At 41.2% G+C, this 27,952-nt stretch overlaps 1 protein-coding gene across 2 annotated transcripts in view; it reads right to left on the bottom strand.

The window, feature by feature from the left end:
- Positions 1 to 27,952, bottom strand: part of map4k3a (mitogen-activated protein kinase kinase kinase kinase 3a) — a 79,913-nt gene that overhangs the window by 46,085 nt on the left and 5,876 nt on the right. For both annotated transcript variants that reach the window (XM_036949774.2, XM_036949775.2), the window contains exon 2: positions 5,869 to 5,926. In XM_036949774.2, coding sequence (XP_036805669.2) covers positions 5,869 to 5,926 — 58 coding nt within the window. The remainder of the gene's footprint in view (positions 1 to 5,868; positions 5,927 to 27,952) is intronic.

The raw sequence follows: 27,952 nt of genomic DNA, 5'->3' as shown, positions 1-27,952 counted from the left end.
AAAAAGATAAATAACAACATGGGGATGAGGTAGTTGGATGGGCTATTTACAGATTGGCTGTGTACAGGTACAGTGATCGGTAAGCTGCTCTGACAGCTGATGCTTAAAGTTAGAGAGGGAGATATAAGTCTCCAGCTTCAGTGATTTTGCAATTTGTGCCAGTCATTGGCAGCAGAGAACTGGAAGGAAAGGCAGCCAAAGGAAGTGTTGGCTTTGGGGATGACCAGTGAAATATACATTCTGGAGTGCGTGCTACGGGTAGGTGTTGCTATAGTGACCAGTGAGCTGAGATAAGGCAGGGTTTTACCTAGCAGAGACTTATAGATGATCTGGAGCCAGTGGATTTGGCGACGAATATGTAACAAATGATAAGTCCCCACCCAATGGGCCCCGGTAAAAGGTAGTGCACAATATAGGGAATAATCATTTGAAATGCAACCTTGAAGTGACTGGAATTCCCAACAACACAGAGATGTCACAGTACAGGGTTCTTTTATGATAAACAGGCTCACACACCTAACATTGATGGTCTTTCATAAAGTTGGCTTTGAAAAAAGTGCATTGAGTGACTACATGCAGAAGACAATGATACTCTGTAAGGACTGCTTACAAGGTAAGGTTACAAATATGTAATTTTGTAATTTGGCTTACTATCCCTTTATATAAATAAAACATGGTTAACAGTAAGCTGTGGATGATAATACAACTGACACAAATCAAATGTTTGAAATGATCATGGCACCACGAGCACAACCTAAAAATATGCCACAAATAAACCCCAAATCAATTCCTGTTATTGTAGAATTATGCAGTGTCCTTACAAGAACGGACACACGAAGGGAGAGGAAAGTTGCAGCAAATCAATAGTGCCTCTTAACGTTAGAAGCGCTACGACAGAGGTCCCCCAGTCCAAAAGCCTTGCAGAAATACTCCAGTCTTGTGTGTCTATACTAAAGCCGCTTCCAAAATGGAACCCTAATTCCCTATGTAGTGCACAATTATTTCATTCTTTCCTAAATAGGGAATAGGGTGCCATTTGGGACACATGACCAAAAGCAAGGCAGGAGCTGTCACAGCGGATATGGTAAAGAGGTGGTTTGACATTAAAAGGAGAGGATTGGGAGAGTCAGGGGGCGGTTCAATACTGACTGACCCCTCAACCTTCCACCCAAGAATAGCTTTGGTTGTTGAAGAACACACTCACGTACAAGGACAACAACACACACGGCCGCACGTGCACACACACACACACACAAAATTATGAAAGTTAACATTGGATAGCTACAGATGTAGTAACTTCATTTGAGCCAGTTTGCTACAGCAGGAAAATAATCCTGCAGCAACAGGAAATGTGAATTATTATAATTTATGGACATTTTTGTAGGGGTTGATACATTTTCTTGGAAGGGAAAATGAAGTCTGAAATGTCAAAGTGGAAATTACAAACTTCAGAAGCCTTTTTAAAACCGCAAATACACCACACGTTTTAAATGTCCTGTACTGTAGGAAAATTCTCCTGCAACGGGTTAATCAAATTATGATCCTATTCTGTACTGTAGATTTAACGGACTGCCTGAAAGTTGAATATTAGTGGTAACACACACAAGCGTGCTTCACATGAGCAGGGGCTGTATGTAGTAGTGTTCATTATTTCTATAGGAGCTAGTTCTTCCTGTCTGAACTCTTACCAGCCGCAACGTCAGATGGTACCCCACAAGTCTCAGGCTGCATATCTGCACACACATAGATAACCGCACACACACACTCACGTGCACGCACAGTCCATCAAGCCTACCACCTGCTGACACCCAGTCTCACAAGCCAAACTCAAAGTGAATCCCTGTTGATTTATAGCAAGAAAATGTAAGTAAACATTTCTTTAGTCTCTAGCCTAGCCTACACCCACCAGTTCCCACTCCCTGGGTTGGTTCATCCCAACTATAGCATCAACAGTTAACTGTAAAATGAGTCTGAAAGTTGACCAAGACCAAAATGTTAATAAGATGTATCGAGTTGTTGTTTGATTCGGATTCTAAATAGCACCATACCTATTAGAATCAGTAAAATACCAATATAATATCATGTGACTGTACAAAATGAGAATTCCACATTGACTCCTAGCCACCCTTTTGTAGATCTGAAAGGATTGGATAGGTATAAGCAATAAAGTAATAGCTCCACTTTGTCATCAAATATTGTCGTGAGAAGGCTTATACAGTGCCTTGCGAAAGTATTCGGCCCCCTTGAACTTTGCGACCTTTTGCCACATTTCAGGCTTCAAACATAATGATATAAAACTGTATTTTTTTGTGAAGAATCAACAACAAGTGGGACACAATCATGAAGTGGAACAACATTTATTGGATATTTCAAACTTTTTTAACAAATCAAAAACTGAAAACTTGGGCGTGCAAAATTATTCAGCCCCCTTAAGTTAATACTTTGTAGCGCCACCTTTTGCTGCGATTACAGCTGTAAGTCGCTTGGGGTATGCCTCTATCAGTTTTGCACATCGAGAGACTGACATTTTTTCCATTCCTCCTTGCAAAAAGGCTCGAGCTCAGTGAGGTTGGATGGAGAGCATTTGTGAACAGCAGTTTTCGGTTCTTTCCAGAAATTCTCGATTGGATTCAGGTCTGGACTTTGACTTGGCCATTCTAACACCTGAATATGTTTATTTTTGAACCATTCCATTGTAGATTTTGCTTTATGTTTTGGATCATTGTCTTGTTGGAAGACAAATCTCCGTCCCAGTCTCAGGTCTTTTGCAGACTCCATCAGATTTTCTTCCAGAATGGTCCTGTATTTGGCTCCATCCATCTTTCCATCAATTTTAACCATCTTCCCTGTCCCTGCTGAAGAAAAGCAGGCCCAAATCATGATGCTGCCACCACCATGTTTGACAGTGTGTTCAGGGTGATGAGCTGTGTTGCTTTTACGCCAAACATAACGTTTTGCATTGTTGCCAAAAAGTTCAATTTTGGTTTCATCTGACCAGAGCACCTTCTTCCACATGTTTGGTGTGTCTCCCAGGTGGCTTGTGGCAAACTTTAAACGACACTTTTTATGGATATCTTTAAGAAATAGCTTTCTTCTTGCCACTCTTCCATAAAGGCCAGATTTGTGCAATATACGACTGATTGTTGTCCTATGGACAGAGTCTCCCACCTCAGCTGTAGATCTCTGCAGTTCATCCAGAGTGATCATGGGCCTCTTGGTTGCATCTCTGATCAGTCTTCTCCTTGTATGAGCTGAAAGTTTAGAGGGACGGCCAGGTCTTGGTAGATTTGCAATGGTCTGATACTCCTTCCATTTCAATATTATCGCTTGCACAGTGCTCCTTGGGATGTTTAAAGCTTGGGAAATCTTTTTGTATCCAAATCTGGCTTTAAAACTTCTTCACAACAGTATCTCGGACCTGCCTGGTGTGTTCCTTGTTCTTCATGATGCTCTCTGCGCTTTTAACGGACCTCTGAGACTATCACAGTGCAGGTGCATTTATACGGAGACTTGATTACACACAGGTGGATTGTATTTATCATCATTAGTCATTTAGGTCAACATTGGATCATTCAGAGATCCTCACTGAACTTCTGGAGAGAGTTTGCTGCACTGAAAGTAAAGGGGCTGAATAATTTTGCACGCCCAATTTTTCAGTTTTTGATTTGTTAAAAAAGTTTGAAATATCCAATAAATGTCGTTCCACTTCATGATTGTGTCCCACTTGTTGTTGATTCTTTACAAAAAAATACAGTTGTATATATTTATGTTTGAAGCCTGAAATGTGGCAAAAGGTCGCAAAGTTCAAGGGGGCCGAATACTTTCGCAAGGCACTGTATCTATCCGAACCTCTCCGATTTCATATTAAGAGGTGTTAGAGTGATCGGTTGACTTGTAAATAGTGTTATAGGTAGCTCAAAAGTAGGAGACCGCTCATCGCAATGGAGTGTTTCCTTAAGGTTGCGTTATCACACAGAGCAAACAGCCTTAGCAAATGAATAGATTAGGATTACTAGAATGGAACCACAAGAGGTTGGTGGCACCTTAAATGGGGGAGGACGGGCTCGTGGTAAAGGCTGGAGGAGAATGGTATCGAATACGTCAAACGCGTGTTTCACGTGAATGGAACGTCATTACCAAACTAATTCTAACATTACTTACATATGATCAATTCAACCTCAATAGATGACCTAATCCACGTATCATAGACAGGAGACAGAAATGGCCTTAGGCTAAAAAAGTTAGCATCCGAGAGCTAGTTTGCTATTATTCCCACATATGGAAGCATCAGAACAGAATGCAGTTTAGAGATTGCAAGGAGACTGATAACATGCTATTCATAGCAGAATTCAATTGCACAACTGACCGGTGACAGATTATCACCAAACACAAACCAACTATAATTAGGCTGTTTTATAGTAGCAATGATGACTAACTGTGGACCAATGAGATAGTCTGCTAATGCTAACTAAGAAAAACACTACAATAAAAATTGCTTTTTGGATTGTTAGACATCGCCTCTATAGGTTATTGGAGAAGTGAGTCAGTTGGCCTATTCCACACCTAGTTTATCCTTATGAACAAGGTTGTGTGTGTGTGTGTGTGGGGAGGGGGGGGATTTTTTTTTAACCCTATTCTGAATATTTTGTGTTAGTGCTGGGCTAGAATAAAAATGTGTAACCCCTGAGGGTGTCACGTAAATGGACGAGCTGCACTGATGTAGAGTAACAGGTAACACTTTGCCTATGGAAGTCCTGCAATCTTCACACATTGTTGCATCGTGACAGGATGTGACATTCAATGCATTTTAATAATACAAGGCATTTGAGCTCTGTGTTTCACTGCTATGCAATAATGTGAAATTGCACGGGATCCCTCCAGGGTACTTACTAGCAACAGCTCTACAAGAATATCAACAGTGTTACTTTAAGTTTTTCTGAATAACAATTCATATCCATCATTATCACCTTATCAAATTATAAGGACATCTTGGATTTTGATGCATTCGATATAAGCAGGCAGCTTTTGAAATACCACAGAGACTTCAAATCTGATATTCCTCTCCATTCGAAAATTATAATCTTATTGTGGCGCAGACAAAGAGCTTGGCCGCAAGCTCCAACAGGTTTACTCTTAACACTCCAACTTAATCAAGCCCTGCCATCTGAGGCTGAGATTAAGGTAAATCTGGTCTGATATGGCTCCCAAGGCTAGCTCCACTCCACATTCCTGGCCTGACGTGGGACACATTCCATTTGGGACGCAACCAGGACTGCCTGACTATTATAGAAAAAGTCCCAGAAAAAAAACACACACACCACTCTCATCTAAAGCAATGGGTAACAAATGATAAATGGTAGGCATGAAGCAGATGCCTTTTACGCTAATAGGGCCGGTGTGTGGCCTATACAGGATTTAAACCCGCAGCTCTACTGTAAGCAACATGCTCCAACCAACTTAACCACTAATGTTATGCTCTCACTGGGTCATAATATACTGTACTTCCATGCATATGGCCTGGGGCATACAGGTGGGTTTCATTTGCATAACGCTTTTGTATTTTGCCTAGGGTCTTGAGTCAATTCCTCCACATGTTTAGTGGGTCTCAGAAATAGGCACAGTAATGACTGGAGAAGTAGGATGGTGGGGGAGAGAAGATTTAAGTAAGTCAAATGGAATAATAGGTCAGGAGAGGCTAAACTAACTGAGACAGTGAGTTGAGGTGTAGGGTGACGTTGCCCCTCGACGCTAAGCTTGGGTCACTTTTGTATTTTCCCCACTGATTGGTGGAGGGCAAGCTGATCCTAGATCTGTACGTAGGGGAAACTTCACCCCAGAGTGTGAGAAGATGGAGGCAAAGATTCTTACCGGGCTCCAGTTTGATGACCTTGATGGCCGCCAGCTCCCCTGTGGTGACGTTCCGAGCCTGGAAGACAAACAAGACAGAGGGTGAGCACATCGACCAGTCTCCACACACAGAAAACCACAAGTGATCGATGGAGAGCTGCCCAAGAGCATACCTTGAGGAGGATGTGTTTTGGAACCGGGGCTCGACTTAAAAAAAGGTCCAACGGAGATGTTTTTATCTGAATATAAAATCATTTCTGTGTAACAATTAAGTACCTTACTGTGATTCTTTTTGACCATTTTAAATTAAAACAAACAAAAATATTTTCTTAGCAAAGAGCAATTTCTCAAGCCAGAATTTTGCTATGACTGTCGAGGAGTGGTCTGAGTGGGGAGAGGAAAACTGAAAACTAGCTGTTACTGGTAGACTGGTTTTGAACTTTAGTTCTCATTGGTCTATTAACTAATTATCTACCTGGTGTCAAAAACTCCATCTCACCAAAGCAGGCTGATTTCACAGTATTATTCCAACCTCATAGTGTGGAAATCACGTTTGACTGCACTGGGCCTTTAAATAGCTACAGATAAAACTTGCATAGTCATGATGACTCCGGTTTTTCGAGATTCTGGTATAATGGGACTACTGTGTATTCTGGTTTTTATCCCAACTTGACTAGTGCGGAATTGACGGTCACAAGGAAAATCATGGTTCATGTGTTCAGTGAGAAGATATTCAAGTCATTATGGATTGAAAACCAACATGTGGTTATTCAGGATCAGGGAATGATCATTTAGATAATACGTCTATTTTATTGTGGAGACATGCAATAGGCCAACCTTCAATACAGGTTATTACTAGACGGGGAAATCAAAACACAGAAAAGAAGCATAAAGGCAGACATTTAGCCGGCGGATTCAAAGGTTAATCGAAATTGGTTTAGGATTGAGGTTGAGTTTAGAAGGGGTGAGTTAAGGTAAGGGTTCAATTAGAGCTAGGGTTAGGGTCGGGGGTGGGGGGGTTAAGGTTACCACTGCCAAGCATTAAACATGTATGGGCACTCATCCCGTTCAGACTGCACTCTCACAAGGGGGGCAGTGGATGGAAGGCATGGGAGGAAACAAGACACAGGATCAATGACTTGAGTCTATTTTTCCACGCCTTCTATCTGCTCCACCATCAGATGCAGAGAATCCCAGTTTAGCAGCAGATGTGATGAGCAAGAAAATCATTCAACGCAAAATGGAAAAAAACCTCTGCAGAGCCAGCAAGCTCACATTGTATGTTACATTCATGAAGGGCTGAGCTTGGAGAGAATGGCACATAAAATGAAAACGCCAGCAGGGTACAGTCATAAGATACTCAAATACCTTTGGATAGACGTACTATACAACATAGCTGACCATGGGAGAAAGGTTCATCAAGAATCAATGTCATACTTATAATGACATCTTGGCATGTGTCACAGCAAAGGTGACACTTCTGCGCTTCCTTTAAAGCGATTGGAAAAAGCAACACATAGATTTTCCACAAAAGACAGTGAAACAAATTAGCACGCACACACACACACACACACACACACACACACACACACACACACACACACACACACACACACACACACACACACACACACACACACCTGTGAGGCATATTAAAACCTTGGTGAAATTGAATACAAATTTCTGCGCAGTCTTTCATTAATGACCTGGACGCGCTTTGCGAAAAACACCTCCAAAAGGTTAACTAGCACCTTATGGGAAACGTAGACCGCTCGGAGATCAATAGCGGGATCAACCGCACTGGTGGTGTTAACAGGCACTTCTACCAAAGGTCGATATCTAATTTAGTAGAAAATGGCAAATCATATTGGCCATTACCGCATGTTAAATGCAAACTACGCCTGTGAAGTACAACGGCCACCACCAGCACACCGCCCCCACCTCATCCCACCACCCACCCTAAGGTGAGAGCTGAGGACCGTGGGAATACGCCCACCGGGTATCGACCAGTGCCCTTGAGGGGGCAAAGGGAGAGGAAGGGGCTGGCTGATGATGATCATGTCACAAGGTCTCGGTATGGTTAAGTCCATTGGGTTTCCCCCTCTGTCTAGTTTCTCCATATCTAGTTAGAACCTAGAACGGCACCATCGTCTAGCATTCTGGAGTCAAGTGGCCATGTTCCAATACATGCATTTGAAGTTGTACAGTATGCTGGAACGGGCAATCAGAAACAAGTCGCTGTCATGTTGATCCACCTAACCAGGCTTTTCAGATTTCTGATCGTCAAGAACAGAAGAACAAGACTCAATAGCTCTCAACGGGACATCATTCTAGTAACCCTGAGCCAAAAATAAATTGTAAACTATTTGATTAGGTTCTGTGTTAGATAGGAGCCGGAAAGTCTTTGGCTACTGCATCCCCCTCTCCGCAAGTCTAAGGGCCCAAAACGTCACCTCCCCTTCCCGAAATTCAAAGGATGCCCCCGCCCTGCGAAATTGTGATTCCTCAATATAACCAGTGACGCAAACCCAGTGCAGTGCAACAATGTTCCTTGCTAGTTGCCGCATCCCAAAGTCTGTTGACGGACGTTACGTGAACATTTATGTACCGCACTCCGCGAGGGATTAAAGCAAATGAGCTTAGAGAGTACACACTCTGCAACATTCCACGACCAACGTTAGCCTCCTACCGACGTCACGGTGGCAAAGGAAAAGGAGGAGAAGCAGACAGGCCATGAATCCTCTGACTGGCCCCCACCTAATTCTTCTCCGACCTCTCTACGAACTTCAACCCCTACTCCTTCCAACCTTCCCCCTTTTCCCTCCATTGGGAGCACTAACCCTACCCCAACCGCTCCAGCGCCACTCAGCCAAGGCAACACAGGGTCAAGATACAGCTTTCCCCTCCATCGGGAACGCTGACCCAACTCTCCTCCGCCCCAGTTCCATGCACTCAGCCAAGCTCAGGCAGCACAGGCGCAGGGCACAGCAGGCCCTTTGGCTACCATCTCAGGTAATTACAGCCAGAGAAAATACATCTCAACATAGGCCAAAGCGACACGGGCCACAGGGGCCACAGGGTTCACACAGACTGTAGAGCAGAATCTGGAGCGACCTGTTCTTTGCACCAGGGCAGTATTTATTTCACTGCATTTTCAGCAAATGAGATAGATACATGTTCAAGGCAATGTGTAGGCTTGTTGCTTTTGTATGTGATCAGTTACAGCGGTTTTGTGATGTTTAATGTGTGATGTAATTACTGTCATTGTTTGTAAGAATAACAGATGGAAATATAATCCAGAAATGCAGTGAGACATGTTGTTTTCTGTGTCTGATCAATCTATTCCTGAATGTCAACACTCAAAAGTCAGAGACATGTCAGGAGGGAGACTAAAAAGAGGATGTTCGGGGCAGACACTTATGTCTTTATTGGGTCATTTAATGTGAAATAGGAGCAACTAATGACCCTGACGTTGTGGACTTTTCTGAAATGTAACCCATAGAAATGACCTTTGGGGGAAAGATGTTTATTATACATTTCACATCTGTCTCCAAATGGATTGAGAAATAAGTCATGTTTTGTTCCATTCTCACACAGAATGACCCTATTTCCCTTCTGCATGCCTGCTCATAGCAGTGCTGTGGAATTCCACTCACTTCCTGGTCTGAGTGAAACAAGAACTACCATTGATCCAGCAGCTTTGTTTACAAAGGGAGTATGACAGATAGGGGTAGCTAATGCTAAATGCTAATCTTTCATGGTGAGGAAAGAGAAGACCTCTTTTGAACTTGTACTGAAAAATGTTACAGTGGAGTGAAGGCATCCATGAAGTATTTAACATGTTAAAGGGACAGTTCACCCAAATTACAAAATGGCATGCATTGACTTGCATTGTACTTGTGCCTTAAATGCAAAAAAAGTTAGCACTTGGAGACAGTCGCCAGGTAAACAAAACCAAAGCAAGACACCTTGTCCATAGACTGCTTACAGGGTAAGGAAACTAATATGTAATTTTGTAATTTGGGTGAACTAACCCTTTAACATTTTCCTGAGTCAAGTAAAACCGGTGTATGGTTTTGCGTAGCGACCTTTATAAAATACCAGGTAGACTCCCGTCTGAAATAGGCAAACCACAAAATGTTTTACAAAAATACAGCCACAAATTTTTTATGCAGGTTTGATAGAATCCAGGCCACTTTAATGTCAACAGTGTACTTCTGACTTTGGACAGACACTCAGAATGACATATTTATAATATAATAAAACATGTCACTTAGCAGATGCTTTATATCCAAAGCGACTTATTGTTTATTAAGTGCATGTGATCACTGCGGGAGTTGCACAGGCGATATTGACATTACTAGCTCAATGTTTGCTCAACTTGCTCAACTTCAAGGCCTGAGGAACAAGTCTCAAAAACCCAACCCTAGGAAACAGTGACTAGGGTCTGGTTTCAATAACAGACTGTTTTGGCAACTTCGATAAGGGGGAAAAAAAATGTCCAGGGTGGTTTCTTTTCAGACAGACAACTCTCCCAACAAATCACGAGACAGATACACCAGAACGTTGCAATTCGAAACCAAAGTTTCCAGACAAAACCTTTGCAGTGGTTTTAGTGAAGGTAGCTGAAGCAAACTAGCCACTTGCGAAACGTACTCATTAGAAATAACCTCTGTGATCTCCATCTTGCTAGATACTATTGTGAATTTTATTCAAGCGGATAAGATCGTGATGTGGGCATTGATGTAGTTACTCTATACCTAAAGAGTCCGTCATTGAAACCAGACCCTAATTACGGTTGTTTAGGTTCGGGTTTTCAAGACTACTGAAGAACAGGTCCGTTAAGAGCTGACAGAGAGGATTTCCTCAGCTTTCCAAACCACAGGGTCCAAAAGTGAGAGAACCTCTGTGTCCAGCCTCTCACACCTTTGGGTGACACCTCTGTGAGAGGGGGGTACGGAGCACGCTGGGGCGTGCTTCTAAACATTGCAGATAGAAATAGAATGAATAGAGCTGACAACTCCCTATTCTACTGCACATGACAGATAATCCAACATGTTCTACACAGTACATTTCTATCTGAACATGCATCCTCCTCAGGCCCCTAGGTCAAAGTCTGTGTTTCACTTTGTTTTACAGGTCTCTATTTAGGCTACTTGTCAGTCATGTTAATGAAATGTTAAACAATGTTGTGGTCCTCTGTAGCTCAGTTGGTAGAGCGTGGCGCTTGCAATGCCAGGATAGTGGGCTCAATTCCTGGGACCACTCATATGAAAAATGTATGCGGGTAGGACTGTACGACGCAATGGATAAAAGCATCTGCTAAAGGGCATATATTATACATATAAATGGTAATTGCATATTAATGACCCGGTAATTACTTAGGCTGCAAAAAAATACCTGATCCTAGATCAAGGACAAAATAAACTGCTAACTAGGGATGTAATGATTCAGCGATACGCATTGGTCCTGGTTCAAATGTCCCCGGGTCCCTAAACTGATCCAAATTTAGCATGAATCGGTCATAAAATCGATTCAAACGTTACGAATCGGCGGTGCTCATATTACTTTCTACCTTCTGAAAATACCTCATATTTTGTGACAACTGATGCGTCCTCTCTTTCAATGTCGAACTAAGCAACTGTGTTGACAGTCATTGATGTGCAAGTAATTTTACATGCCAAACAACTCAGGCATTATCAGTCGCCTAGTCAAACTGCGCTTGGTGCACGGCTTAGCATGCTGACCAAGAGGTAGGCCGCGCGGCACCTTCAACATCAAAATGTTTGTAAAATGGCTTGCGCATTATTAGGCTTTATTAGTTGAGTGACAACCAATATAATATGCTAGATTATTGTAATCAAATGTGCGGTTGAAAAGTGTTTTTTACCGGAATAAAGTAGCCTAAACTACCGCCTGAGAAACGTCTCATCTGGCTGTAGCATACCTGCTGATCGGGGCTTAGGCTACATTACATTTAATGTTCCGGTTTACCATCAGCAATAGTTTTGGTCATTTTTAGATATACAGGGTAAAGTTGAAAATTTCATGAGAACAGAAAACAAACGGTTTGACATGGGGGGTGAAATCCAAAGTTGTGCTATATATTCATTGGCTATGTCATATGATTTTTTTTAAAGAAAAATATTGATTACATTACGAGCTCAAACACTTTGAATCTGCAAAAATGGCTAATTAATTAGTGGGTGATGGTGATTTCAGATCGAAAGTGGAGGTAGAAAAAGCTAACATTACCTCCCTTGTCTGATAGTGAGGTGGTAGATGCCCTGTTTCCCTTATGGCTCAGCACAGGTGCCTACATTACACATGTATATAATTCTCACACACAGACAGACAAACGGAGAGAGAGAGGTCAGCTCAGAGAGATCCAGCTCAGAGAGATCCAGCTCAGAGAGATCCAGCTCAGAGAGGCCCAGCACGAGTGCCATCAGCAGCCGTTTTGAATTTAGAATGGAAAATGAATGTATTTATGCAACAAATGTTGGTGTATCGAATCGCACCGAACCAATTCAAACTAAAACGTATCATTCCTGTATTGTTTCAGAGGCCATGTATCTAGATACGTATCGAATTGTCTTGAAAGGGAAAGATGCACATCCCTAATGCTAACCATAGTCACAAAAAAGCGTAGATGGGGAACCGAAAGGGTGCTATGACAAAAAAGGAGGCCTTTTTTTATTCTAAGCATTTGACTCCTGAATAGGGCGGTTTTGACGATTCCCGGATGTGGATACACGTTCATACAGAGTGCCTGTGAAGGAAGGTCTAGTGTGATTTCAGTGTCTGACCATTAACTCCATTCTGAATGTTAGAAATATTTATTCATTATTTAAAAGCTCCTTTATAATGCCTACATAGAGGTGTCATAAGTATGTCATTCAAGCACAAAGTAAGGAGATGGGTTTAGGGTCTTGTGCTTCATACCAGATAGAATCTGGTTATGTGACATCATTTGTCAACTTCTAATGTAACGCCAATTAAGTAGTGTTTATGACAACCTTATGTAGCAAGGCATTATGATGACATATTTAAAACAAAGTGTTAGGCTATTTTAAAGCAGTAGTGACATAAGCATTTATGAACCGCTAATATACCTCTTATGAATGTGTTATGAAGGCCTTATGTAGGTACCCTTCAAATAAAGCACTGCCTAAGACGTATCAGAGCCAGGTGTGTTCAAAGTCAGGGTCATGAGCCCCGGTTGGTCCGTATGGGGAGATTCCAATCTCGGCGCTGTGATAGCGGAACAGGAAGGGACAATGGCCCAGTTGTGGGACTCGGGTAAATAATTGATGAAAAATTCCAAGTGTGAAAGGATTGGGTGACAACATTTATGAGGGTTCGCTGAGGAAAAGAACATTGGTGCCGTCTTGTGTTTCGCAACAGGCTTTTTATACAAAAGACAGTTAATTGATACTGTAAAATAGATGCTTTGTATTCACACATGAAAAGGATGGCCTCACTGTCTCCTAGCTAAGGGTAGACTTTGATTTTATTTTCATACCATGAGAAAGACGTACCAAGAGATATGTAGGCCTACCGGGAGATTAATGGCGAGAGAGTGATAGAGAGAGTGAGATCTCAACAGACTGAATATGTATCAGATTAGTATCTAATTGGCTAGGAGGAAGAGAAGAGAGAACAGGAGAGGCAGAGACAGAGACAATGAGAGAGAGAGAGTGTAGTATGTGGCGTGAAGAAGGCAGGCCAACAAGGATCAAGACAAGGGGGTTAGTAAGCTAGAGTGTTAATCACCTTAACCAAATCAAGCGCATCCCCCCCATAGCCGTGCCTCTGGACAGCTTAAATGGACTGAGATGACTGGATGCCAAGTAGGCTCTTCACTACACTCTCTCTACACAATGGCTGCTGCTGGACCACATCCAGTCAATGTCTATTCAAAGTTTAGCCCCAAACTTCAAAGAGTTCCGGTTGAGCTGAACTTGGGGTGTATTCAGTGCACACCGTAGCAAAATGTTTCGCAACGAGTTTCTATTGGACAAATTCAGGTAGGTCCCTCCTCATTTCATTTGTTTTCTTCTGTTTAGTTTTTAGTGAATACACCCCTGAAAGTTTAGGTAGCACATGAAATGCAGTACTTCCTGAAATGCAGGAAAATCAATGGCCCTGTTGGAATAGTTCAAATGCATCCTTCCCTCCTTCATTTCTTTAAGTAATCACAGATCGGAATTGGTTGGATCAGTGAAGTAAATGGGGTGGTAACCTTGCTTTCTTCTTTCCAATCACTTATAGATCTGTTGATTACCTCAAGGAAACAAGGAAGGATGCATTTAAGTATTCTAACAAGGCCATTGTGTTTGAAGGAGGCCTAACTCTGTCTGAGGAGATCTGCTTACGCAATCCATTTCACAGTTAACCACCGCAGCCCTTAGAAAGAGAATGAACAAATTCCACTCAAACCAGGACTGCTACGCAAATATGCAGTGTCACCATATTTCCTTTAGACCCGCACTCTGCCTCTCACTATATCTCTCTTGTTCACTTTCCCTCACTCTTTTCTCTATCTATTTATCCATCTGCCTCCTCCACCCTCCTCCCTTCCATTTTTTCCATCCCGCAACTACACACTGACACACTCCCTCCCCAGACAATAGGGCTTCCTCAGATTGTTGAAATCAATACAAAACCATTTTCTAGACGCATAGAAGCCGCAGAACTATCAAAACAACCCAAACAAGCCTGATGTACTGTCCAAACAGGCAGTTCAGTTATTTAAAAAGGGAGTGGGAGGGCGATATCCCCTCACTTGTCAGTCTCACCTTAGGAAAGGAGAAAGCAGGGACAGTGAGAGGCAGACCCCTCTGCTGCTCCCTCCCTCCCTCCGTTGAGACTGACCATCAGATGCAGGCACCATCAGTCCAGGAAAATAAAAAAAAGCTAATTATTTCAATTTATGCTGTGCCTCGCAAGTGATACAACTGATCTATTTTGTTATCAAAGCTCGTGTTTTGGAATATAATATGGTCTTAAAAGAACAATATTGTCAGGCCAAGCACATAGCCAATATGCTCTGATAATAAGTTCAAACTCGCGAGGGGACAAGGTACAAATCTGTCGTTCTACCCCTGAAAAGGCAGTTAACCCACTGTTCCTAGGCCGTCATTGAAAATAAGAATTTGTTCTTAACTGACTTGCCTAGTTAAATAAAGGTAAAATAATACAGTATATATAGACTACTGCACAAACTTCATAACTGTTTTTATTAATGTGGCATACAGTGCCTTGCGAAAGTATTCGGCCCCCTTGAACTTTACGACCTTTTGCCACATTTCAGGATTCAAACAAAGATATAAAAGTGTATTTTTTTGTGAAGAATCAACAACAAGTGGGACACAATCATGAAGTGGAACGACATTTATTGGATATTTCAAACTTTAACAAATCAAAAACTGAAAAATTGGGCGTGCAAAATTATTCAGCCCCTTTACTTTCAGTGCAGCAAACTCTCTCCAGAAGTTCAGTGAGGATCTCTGAATGATCCAATGTTGACCTAAATGACTAATGATGATAAATACAATCCACCTGTGTGTAATCAAGTCTCCGTATAAATGCACCTGCACTGTGATAGTCTCAGAGGTCCGTTAAAAGCGCAGAGAGCATCATGAAGAACAAGGAACACACCAGGCAGGTCCGAGATACTGTTGTGAAGTTTTAAAGCCGGATTTGGATACAAAAAGATTTCCCAAGCTTTAAACATCCCAAGGAGCACTGTGCAAGCGATAATATTGAAATGGAAGGAGTATCAGACCACTGCAAATCTACCAAGACCTGGCCGTCCCTCTAAACTTTCAGCTCATACAAGGAAAAGACTGATCAGAGATGCAGCCAAGAGGCCCATGATCAGTCTGGATGAACTGCAGAGATCTACAGCTGAGGTGGGAGACTCTGTCCATAGGACAACAATCAGTCATATATTGCACAAATCTGGCCTTAATGGAAGAGTGGCAAGAAGAAAGCCATTTCTTAAAGATATCCATAAAAAGTGTTGTTTAAAGTTTGCCACAAGCCACCTGGGAGACACACCAAACATGTGGAAGAAGGTGCTCTGGTCAGATGAAACCAAAATTGAACTTTTTGGCAACAATGCAAAACGTTATGTTTGGCGTAAAAGCAACACAGCTGAACACACCATCCCCACTGTCAAACATGGTGGTGGCAGCATCATGGTTTGAGCTTGCTTTTCTTCAGCAGGGACAGGGAAGATGGTTAAAATTGATGGGAAGATGGATGGAGCCAAATACAGGACCATTCTGGAAGAAAACCTGATGGAGTCTGCAAAAGACCTGAGACTGGGACGGAGATTTGTCTTCCAACAAGACAATGATCCAAAACATAAAGCAAAATCTACAATGGAATGGTTCAAAAATAAACATATCCAGGTGTTAGAATGGCCAAGTCAAAGTCCAGACCTGAATCCAATCGAGAATCTGTGGAAAGAACTGAAAACTGCTGTTCACAAATGCTCTCCATCCAACCTCACTGAGCTCGAGCTGTTTTGCAAGGAGGAATGGGAAAAAATGTCAGTCTCTCGATGTGCAAAACTGATAGAGACATACCCCAAGCAACTTACAGCTGTAATCGCAGCAAAAGGTGGCGCTACAAAGTATTAACTTAAGGGGGCTGAATAATTTTGCACGCCCAATTTTTCAGTTTTTGATTTGTTAAAAAAGTTCCACTTCATGATTGTGTCCCACTTGTTGTTGATTCTTCACAAAAAAAGACAGTTTTATATCTTTATGTTTGAAGCCTGAAATGTGGCAAAAGGTCGCAAAGTTCAAGGGGGCCGAATACTTTCGCAAGGCACTGTAGGCTTATATTTTTTGAAGACATGTTTAAAGAAAAAAATCTGAGCAGTAGCTTTCGGCTTGCTTTATAACTGTGAAAGTGATTTGATCTCAGAAAATGTTGGTGATCACTGCAATAGACAGCACAAGCCTATGGGAAATAGTAATTTTGGCCGCGGACGTCACTGTTACTGTATAGAGCAAGTTTTCAAGGTCTTTGTGGGGGCTGCATGTTGTGGTAATTCGGCCATTTTGTGGCTCCGGGGGAGTTTTCTATACAGCCTGCCAGGTGCAGGCTAAACTGAAATGCCACGCTTTGGCCATAGATCCGAACGCGGATCTGGCGGCATTTCGGAGAATCCCGAGAGCCATGCGTTCTTTGGAGGGGTGAATTGTGGATTTTGCTCAAGTTTCTTTTTTGATTTTAGGATCAATGTTGTCACAGTTGCTTCTCGTTGAAGAGGTAGCTGCTAACATTCCAATGCCGTAGCTAGCTATTCTCTTCCTCCTTTTCTGAATAAATTTCTGACCATTTCTTTCTAGCTGGCAAAATAAGTGAGCTAGATTTTGTGTACTGCCATATGTTGAATACATAACTAAGATGGTCACTGCTATGGGCTAGTAAATATCCTAAACCTAGCCAGCTAGATAGTGATAGCCACAAGCTAAATCTGCGGAGAGAGGGAGGAAAGAATTCACTTGGTTTCATCAGCTGCTGGCTAAATCAAACACATATTTCCACATATAATTGATATATTGTAGAAAAATCCTGACAGACGTTACATATTAAAAGGTGAAGTGCCACTTACAGTTTACCACAGTACAGTAGGTTACAGGCAACATGTTCCTCCACCGTGTGAGTCATAGAAATTACAATCTTGCGTTCGTGGCTTTCCATCAATTTTCATGGCTTTTATACGCAGGGAGCATAAACGGTACAATTGTAAACAAACAATTTATTTTACTATATACCGGTATTGCTGCACGGACCTGTTACGGGTTTTTACTTTACCTTATATAACGGTATTTGAAAGTTTGGTATGTTAAATGTGATATGCCTTGTGTAACGTCCATTTTTATAGTTTACACCACTACTTGAGTCATCCCCTCTCCTCTCTCTCCATGCCACTTCCCACACAGACTTAACCCCGCCCAATATCACTCAAGGAGTTGTTGTTGCTTGACCATGAGACACTTGCGTCTGCATGGTCAATGCAGCACATGCAGGATTTTCTTAGCAAGTTTTAGCTAAATCGTGTTAGCCGCTAATGCTAATCACTAGTTAGCTAGCTAGCTAATAAATGTACAGAGTCAGAGCAAAAGTAGCTTGCTTGCATGTTGTTTGTGCAACAGTATCTTTTAAATCAAAGACGAATAGGCAAAGCATGAATATGTTGGCTAGATGAAGAAACATTTAATGTAGCCAAAGATCATAGGGTATCCAAGGAAACACTTACCATCACTTTGGTTCCTACCCTGTCACAATTTCCTTTGTTGTAATGTCAAACAACACTGTATTCAAAGTGCCCACTATTATTTATATTCCAACCATAGAATTAGAATAAACATTATCTATTGAACAAAAATATAAAATGTAAAGTGTTGGTCCCATGTTTCATGAGCTGAAATAAAAGATCCCAGAAAATGTTCCATATGCACATAAAGTGTATATCTCTCAAATGTTTTGCACAAATTTGTTTACATCCATGTTAGTGAGCATTTCTCCTTTACTAATATAATCTATCCACCTGACAGGTGTGGCATATCAATACGCGGATTAAACAGCATGATCATTACACGGGTGCACCTTGTGCTGGGAACAATAAAAGGTCACTCTAAAATGTGCAGTTGTCACACAACAATGTCACAGATGTCTCAAGTTGAGGGAGCGTGCAGTTGGCATGCTGACTGCATGAGTGACCAACAGAGCTGTTTCCAGATAATTAAAATGTTAATTTCTGTACAATGAGCCACCTCATAGAGAATTTGGCAGTGCGTCCAACTGGCCTCACAACCGCAGACCAGGTGTATCTACGCCAGCCCAGGACCTCCACATCCAGCTTCTTCACCTGCGTGATCATCTGAGACCAGCTACCCAGACAGCTGATGAAAATGTTGGTTTGCACAAACAAAGAATTTCTGCAAAAACTGTCAGAAACAGCCTCAGGCACATCTGCATGCTCACCAGGGTCTTGACCTGATTGCAGTTTGGCATCGTAACTGACATCAGTGGGCAAATTCTCACCTTCGATGACCACTGGCACGCTGGAGAAGTGTGCTCTTCACGGATTAAATCGGTTTCAACTGTACCGGGCAGATGGCAAAAATCGTGTATGGCGTCGTGTGGGAGAGGTTTGCTGTTCAACGTTGTGAACAGGGGTTATGGTACGGGCAGGCATAAGCTACGGACAATGAACACAATTGCATTTTATTGATGACAATTTGAATGCAGAGATACCGTGATGAGATCCTGAGGCCCATTGTCATGCCATTCATCCACCGCCATCACCTCATTTTTTAGCATAATAATGCATGGCCCAATGTTACAAGGATCTCTCCACAATTCCTGGAAAATGAAAAAGTCCCAGTTCTTCCATGGCCTGCATACACACCAGATGTCACCCATTGAGCATGTTTGGGCTGCTCTGGATCAACGTGTACGACAGCATTTTCTAGTTACCGCCAATATCCAGCAACTTCGCATTGAAGAGGAGTGGGACAACATTCCACAATCAACAGCCTGATCAACTCAATGTGAAAGAAATGTGCCGCGCTGCATGAGGGAAATGGTGGTCACACCAGATACACCGACTGGTTTTCTGATCCATGCCCCTACCTTTGTTTTTTTTATCTGTGACCATCAGATGCATTATTTGTATTCCCAGTCATGTGAAATCCATAGACTGGGGCCGAATGAATGTATTTCAATTGACTGATTTCCTTATATGAACTGTAACTTGTTGAAATTGTTGCATTAATATTTTTGTTTGGTCTAGTTCCATTACGCCAACAGTTCACCCAAGTATTTTGATCAAAATCCCAAGTCAAATCGCAACATTTGGTTAAAAATAAGGCCTAGTTTTCTTTCTCCATATCGTGCAGCCCTATGAGGCAGCGTAGAAATGATCTCAAACGAGTGCAAGAAATGCAGAAATTTATGGTAATGCAGGAAATTATTTTAGGTTGAATTGAACAGTATAAAACAATCCAAATTGAGAAAGACCCATTGAAAATCACTTATAAAGCAAATTAAGAACTTTTATTATTGAAAAACATAAATATGGTCCAAGATTTGAAAAATACAGTGATATGATATTTTGGTCACTAAATATAAGCCATTTGTTAGCATACAACTGGTATGCTGTCCATTACAATAACAGTTATAACACCTGCATGGCATTGTCATAAGAATGACAAAGCGAGAGCTTGGGACTCTAAGGTTCTATCTGTATTTTTCTCAATTTTTATTTTATTTGACATAGCCTTGTTCTGTTCAATGTCCTCTACCTAAATATGCCATGAAAATGGCAAAAAAGAATACAAGACAGAAAGTGCTGACACCATTCAAACCAATGAGGGTTCGGAACTTTAAAGCCAATTATCTTAGAGTCATCTTTTTGCAGATAGAATCTTATAATCCCAAGCTCTCGATAGGGAAATAAATGTACATCACATTTTAGTCATTTAGCAGACGCTCTTATCCAGAGCGACTTTTGTCTCAGCATATGACAATAATGTTCCTGACAATGGCAAATTATTCATAGTTATTCGATTATTACTGTACTTGTTCCGTCATTCTTACGACAGTATGACACACTTCAAGTGAAGCATACTGTCTGGAAAAGCCAAGTCCTCCTACTCACAAAAAAGCATTGAAGGAACTCAGACATTTCATTAGCATTCTTTCACATGCAAGAATGTTATCTTAAAGTCAAGGATGATAGACGACGAGGAAACTTATGGAGCCAAATGGAGCAAAGGGAGTATGGTGAAGTTGCCCCTAGACACAGATCTTGGGGCAGTTTAGCATTTTCCCCACTAATGGTTAAGGTTAGTACTGGGTGATGGGCAGCTGATTCTAGATCTGTACCTACTGGAATTTTTCACTGGAACGCAAAATGTTGTCATGTTGCAGCTAGGTAAATCACCATTAGAAAGACCCTATGGGCCTTCATAATAGTCTTGATATTGCACTCGTGCGAGTGTTTTCTGGAATGTGAACGCATATACAGTGGCTTGCAAAAGTATTCACCCCCCTTGGCATTTTTCCTATTTTGTTGCCTTACAAGCTAAACATGTATTTTTGGGAGGTTTGTATCATTTGATTTACACAACTCTGAAGATTCACAAGAAAGAAAAAAAAGAAAACTTGAGCGTGCATTACTATTCACCCCCCCAAAGTCAATACTTTGTCGAGCTACCTTTTGCAGCAATTACAGCTGCAAGTCTCTTGGGGTATGTCTCTACAAGCTTGGCACATCTGGCTCGATGTGATTTTTGCCCATTCTTCAAGGCAAAACTGCTCCAGCTCCTTCAAGTTGGATGGGTTCCGCTGGTGTACAGCAATCTTTAAGTCATACCACAGATTCTCAATTGGACTGAGGTCTGGGCTTTGACTAGGCCATTACAAGACATTTAAATGTTTCCCCTTAAACCACTTGAGTGTTGCTTTAGCAGTATGCTTAGGGTCATTGTCCCGCTGGAAGTTTAACCTCCGTCCCAGTCTCAAATCTCTGGAAGACAAACAGGTTTCCCTCAAGAATTTCCCTTTATTTAGGACCATCCATCATTCCTTCAATAATGACCAGTTTACTAGTTCCTGCCGATGAAAAACATCCCCACAGCATGATGCTGCCACCACGCTTCACTGTGGGGGACGGTGTTCTTGGGGTGATGAGAGGTGGCCCAGCTCTGTGGAGTTTACGGCTAAAGTGGTCCTACGGACAGATACTCCAATCTCCACTGTGGAGCTTTGCAGCTCCATCAAGGCTATCTTTGGTCTCTTTGTTGACTTTCTGATTAATGCCCTCATTGCCTGGTCCGTGAGTTTTGGTGGGTGGCCCTCTCTTGGCAGGTTTGTTGTGGTGCCATATTCTTTCTATTTTTTTATAATTGATTTAATGGTGCTGCGTTTCGTATATTTTTTTTAGAACCCAACCGAGATCTGTACTTCTCCACAACTTTGTCCCTGACCTGTTTGGAGAGCTCCTTGGTCTTCATGGTACCGTTTGCTTGGTGGTGCCCCTTGCGTAATGGTGTTGCAGACTCCGGGGCCTTTCAGAACAGGTGTACAGTTGAAGCGGAAGTTTACATACACTTAGGTTGGAGTCAATAAAACTTGTTTTTAAACCACTCCACAAGTGTATTGTTAACAAACTATAGTTTTGGCAAGTCGGTTAGGACATCTACTTTGTGCATAACACAAGACTTGAAGGTACCACGTTCATCTGTACAAACAATACTACGCAAGTATAAACACCATGGGACCACGCAGCTATCATACTGCTCAGGAAGGAGACGTGTTCTGTCTCCTAGAGATTAACATACTTTGATGCGAAAAGTGCAAATCAAACCCAGAACAACAGCAAAGGACCTTGTGAAGGTGCTGGAGGAAACAGGTACAAAAGTATCTATATCCACAGTGAAACGAGTCCTATATCGACATAACCTGAAAGGCCGCTCAGCAAGGAAGAAGCTAATGCTCCAAAACCACCATAAAAAAGCTAGACTACCGTTTGCAAATGCACATGGGGACAAAGATCGTACTTTTTGGGAGAAATGTCCTCTGGTCTGATGACACAAAAATAGAACTGTTTGGCCATAATGACCATCGTTATGTTTGGAGGAAAAAGGGGGCTTGCAAGCCGAAGAACACCATCCAACCATGATGCACGGGGGTGTCAGCATCATGTTTTGGGGGTGATTTGCTGCAGGAGGGACTGGTGCACTTCACAAAATAGATGGCATCATTAGGAAAGGAAAACTATGTGGATATATTGGAGCAACAACTCAAGACATCAGTCAGGAAGTTAAAGCTTGGTCGCAAATGGGTGTTCCAAATGGCCAATGACCTAAGCATGCTTCCAAAGTTGTGGCAAAATGGCTTAAGGACAACAAAGTCAAGGTGTTGGTGTGGCCATCACAAAGCCCTGACTTCAATCTCAAAGAAAATGTGTGGGCAGAACTGAAAAAGCGTGTGCGAGCAAGGAGGCCTACAAACCTGACTCATTTACAGCAGCTCTGTCAGGAGGAATGGGCCAAAATTCACCCAACCTATTGTGGGAAGCTTGTGGAAGGCTACCCGAAACATTTGACCCAAGTTAAACAATTTAAAGGCAATGCTACCAAATACTAATTGAGTGTATGTAAACTTCTGATCCACTGGGAATGTGATGAAATAAATAAAAGCTGAAATAAATCACTCTACTATTATTCTGACATTTCACATTCTTAAAATAAAGTGGTGAACCTAACTGACCTAAGACAGGGAATTTGTATTAGGATTAAATGTCAGGAATTGTGAAAAACTGAATTTAAATGTATTTGGCTAAGGTAAACTTCCGACTTCAACTGGAAATATACTGAGATCATGTGACACTTAAATAAAGTCCACCTGTGTGCAATCTAACTAATTATGACTTCTGAAGGTTATTGGTTGCACCAGATCTTATTTTGGGGCTTCATAGCAAAGGGGGTGAAATATGCACGCACCACTTTTCAGTTTTTTTTTATTTTTTTATTTTTTCATTTCACTTCACCAATTGCCTATTTTGTGTATGTCCATTACATGAAATCCAAATAAATATATATTTAAATTACAGGTTATAATGCAACAAAATAGTAAAAACGCCACGGGGGATGAATACTTTTGCAAGGCACTGTAGGTAGCGTACATTCCCGTCTTACCAAATGTTCTCACTTGCAGAGATGAGGCTGATGACTGAAAACAACCCAGCAGCTATGAAATTGGCTTCAGGGTATAGGCAAAGAAAACAGATAAATGGAACAACTATGGCTTTCATTATTTCAGCATTTTGAATAGCAAGTCTATCTAGGCAGTTTTTTAAAAATGTCCGTCAACTGGGTTGTCAATACATTTACAATTAAAATGGACTTCAATTGGCATTTTTAGACATACAGTTGGATCCGAAATTATTGATCATAACATTTAGCAAAAATGACTATATAAAATCAAATTAAAAATACTGAGCTATATTACATGCAAAAACAAAATGGGGAAATTATAATATAATAATACAATAGCTCAGAGAACGATATTTGTTTATAAAGCGACAATTTATTCTCAAAAAAGGTAGGGGTCAAAATTCTTGACACCCCTGTTTTCAATATGTTTTAATACCTCACCTTGCAAGGATAAGGGCACTGAGCCTTTTCTGAAATGTTTAATGAGTTGGAGAACACATCTTAGACCATTCCTACATACAGAATCATTCCAGATCCTTGATATCCTTCGTCTGCACCTCCGGCTCTTCAATTCAAATCACAGATTTTCAAGTCATAAGACTGTGATGGTAATTTCTTTGCGGATTTTGATGTGTGCTTGGGGTTATTGTCTGCTGGAATTTTTTTTGTCTAAAATGTCCTGGTACTGGGTACAGTTAATGATGCCGTTGACCTTAACAAGGCACCCCAGGACCCAGTCATTTTTGCTCATCTTTATCAAGGGTGTCAATCATTTCTGACCACACTGTAGTTTGAGGGGTGAAACGGGGGGGGGGGGGATACGGTAAGGGATAAAATAGGAAGTATTGTTTATGGCCCAAAGACAATGAGTTGTGTTGAGCACATAGCCTAATTGTTTCTTTGTTTTTCAGTTTCAGTCAAATGACAAGGGCTTTGATCCTACTGCTTCCCTTTCCCGTACCTTTGAGTAAGACTTCCTTTCACAATGCTTTTCTCATGAAATAAGTAGTCCCTAACTTAGCACTAATGGATACTACAGCACAATGATAATTAGGCCTATTTCAAGAGAGATAGTGTGGAAAAGGAAATACACAAGTTCTTTGATGTGTAGTGCACTTTCAGGGTGATAGGCCTACCTAAAACAAATCTATATTTATTGCAGCATAGGCCACCTCCCTTTACCGCTCTTATTTAGGGGCACTGTGGGCACTGACGGTAAAAAGTAGTTTGCGTATTATTATAAGTGCTTGTTAATAATGCCTACTGTCATGACAGAATTACCCATGTTAGCGCCAATTACCAGGTATTTACCTAAGTATTTCATGAAAGAAAGAAATCCTTTACAGGGCCTGTTTAGCTGGTTTCTGAAATGGACCAATTTACTTCAAAATAGAAAATTGGTATAGTAGCTCATTTTCTGGCCTAACTCGGGCCACTCTGGTGCTTGTAAGCTAAAACCTTCAGAATGAAAAGAATGACTAGTGGGTTGAATCCCAACGTTGAAGTATGGATATAAACTCATTATATGAACAGTTATCGAAGCATCTTTTAAAAGGGTTAGAAAAACAAAGTAGGCCTGAAGTCTTTTTTAAATATTCAAGCTTAGCCAAAGATTACACAGAAAAATGTTGCCTTGTATTTCAAAACATGACCAACATTCACAGAATAAGTTAAAACTGAGAAACACTTAACCGTGTAAGCCAGCATTTATCTTTGGGAGCCTCTTGAGCGATTGTTTTCTTGGGCCTGAAAAGGACATTTGTTAAAGATAGGCTACTGTGAATGTAACAATAGGAAAACTAAAGTCATCATCTGTAGACTGTTGTCCTGTCCATCTTTAGATATACAAGGTACATTGATAAATATAACAGGGGAGAGCATAGCCCTTGATCATGATTCTCAATTCCTTATCTTTCATATCAGCAAGAAAAAAATAAAACACATACACACACACACACATACAGTAATGTGCAAAAGTTTTAGGCAGGTGTGAAAAATGCTGTAAAGTAAGAATGCTTTCAGAAATAGACATATTAATAGATTATATTTATCAATTAACTAAATGCAAAGTGAGTGAGCAGAACCAAAATCTAAATCAAATCCATATTTGGTGTGACCACCCTTTGCCATCTTCAACAGGATAACAACAATAAGCACACAGCCAGACAACGCAGGAGTGGCTTCGGGACAAGTCTCTGAATATCCTTGAGTGGCCCAGTCAGAGCCTTGACTTGAACTTGATTGAACATCTCTGGAGGCCTGAAAATAGCTGTGCAGCGATGCTCCCCATCCAACCTGACAGAGCTTGAAAGGAACTGCAGAGAAGAATGGGAGAAACTCCCCAAATACAGGGGTGCCAAGCTTGTAGCGTCATACCTAAGAAGACTTGGTGTTTCAACAAAGTACTGAATAAAACGTCTGAATACATATGTACAGTTGAAGTCGGAAGTTTACATACACCTTAGCCAAATACATTTAAACTCAGTTTTTCACAATTCCTGACATTTAATCCTAATAACAATTCCCTGTCTTAGGTAAATTAGGATCACCACTTTATTTTAAGAATGTGAAATGTCAGAATAATAGTAGAGAGAATGATTTATTTCACCTTTTATTTCTTTCATCACATTCCCAGTGAGTCAGAAGTTTACATACACTCAATTAGTATTTGGTAGCATTGCCTTTAAATTGTTTAACTTGGTCAAACGTTTCAGGTAGACTTCCACAAGCTTCCCTCAATAAGTTAGGTGAATTTTTGCCCATTCCTCCTGACAGAGCTAGTGTAAGTGAGTCTGGTTTGTAGGCCTCCTCGCACACACACACTTTTTCAGTTCTGCCCACAAATGTTCTATAGGATTGAGGTCAGGGCTTGTAATGGCCATTCCAACACCTTGAATTTGTTGTCCTTTAGCCATTTTGCCACAACTTTGGAAGTATGCATGGGGTCAATGTCCATTTGGAACACACATTTGCAACCAAGGTTTAACTTCCTGACTGATGTCTTGAGATGTTGCTTCAATATATCCACATAACTTTCCTTCATAATGTAGCCATCTATTTTGTGAAGTGCACCAGTCCCTCCTGCAGCAAAGCACCCCCACAACATGATGCTGCCACCCCTGTGCTTCACGGTTGGGATGGTGTTCTTCGGCTTTGCAAGCCTCCCCCTTTTTCCTCCAAACATAACGATGGTCATTATGGCCAAACAGTTATATTTTTGTTTCATCAGACCAGAGGACATTTCTCCAAAAAGTACCATGTTCAGTTGCAAACTGTAGTCTGGCTTTTTTAAAGCGGTTTTGAAGCAGTGTCTTCTTACTTGCTGAGCGGCATTTTAGGTTATTTCGATATAGGGCTAATTTTACTGTGGATATAGATACTTTTGTTTCCTCCAGTATCTTCACAAGGTCCGTTGCTGTTGTTCTGGGATTGATTTGCCCTTTTCGCACCAAAGTACGTTAATCTCTAGGAGACAGATCGCATCTCTTTCCTGAGCGGTATGACGGCTGCGTGGTCCCATAGCGTTTATACTTGCGTACTATTGTTTGTACAGATGAACGTGGTACCTTTAGGTCTTTGGAAATTGCTCTCAAAGATGAAGCAGACTTGTGGAGGTCTACAATTATTTTTTGGAGGTCTTGGCTGATTTCTTTTGATTTTCCCATGGCTAGTAAGCGGAAGGTTGCAAGTTCAAACCCCCGAGCTGACAAGGTACAAATCTGTCGTTCTGCCCCTGAACAGGCAGTTAACCCACTGTTCCTAGGCCGTCATTGAAAATAAGAATTTGTTCTTAACTGACTTGCCTAGTTAAATAAAGGTAAAATCTGGAGTGGACACAGAGCAAAGAGTGGGAGATGTGTAGAAATGTATTTTGGGTGTTCTGTGCCACTTTGCAGGATGGGGCAGTGCTTCCAGAAATTCAATGACATGTTGTAGGCTAAATGCAAATAAAGTGACAGTGTGAAATAAGATTTTCTCCTACAAATCTTTTGTTGTCTCTGAACAGTTGTGTTTTGTATCTTCTCTATCAAATACTTGTTGCGTTCACTGAATTGTTGTCAAAATAGGCTACTATTTCTACATTTTGTGTCAGGCCTGGTCTGTACTAAATCTTATTGAGAGAGGTTACCAACATTTTGAAAGAGTCTCTGAATAGTTTGAATGTTTACAATTTTACAGAAGTAGGAATTGTTGTCAATCAAATAGCCTACTTTGTGTGGGTTTTTAAATACCATCTGAATATTATCCTCTCGTCACATTTTGGATAATTGTTTTATTTATATGAAAATAACATTTACAAGTATAATATATTATACATTTTAAGTGAGTATTTTTACAACAGTTTCAATACTACT

This window comes from Oncorhynchus mykiss, chromosome 17, assembly GCF_057628025.1.
Source record: "Oncorhynchus mykiss isolate SJ-2025 chromosome 17, ASM5762802v1, whole genome shotgun sequence".
Lineage (NCBI taxonomy): Eukaryota > Metazoa > Chordata > Actinopteri > Salmoniformes > Salmonidae > Oncorhynchus > Oncorhynchus mykiss.
The sequence above is the reverse complement of the archived record's forward strand: the minus strand, read 5'-3'. Positions and strand labels throughout refer to the sequence as shown.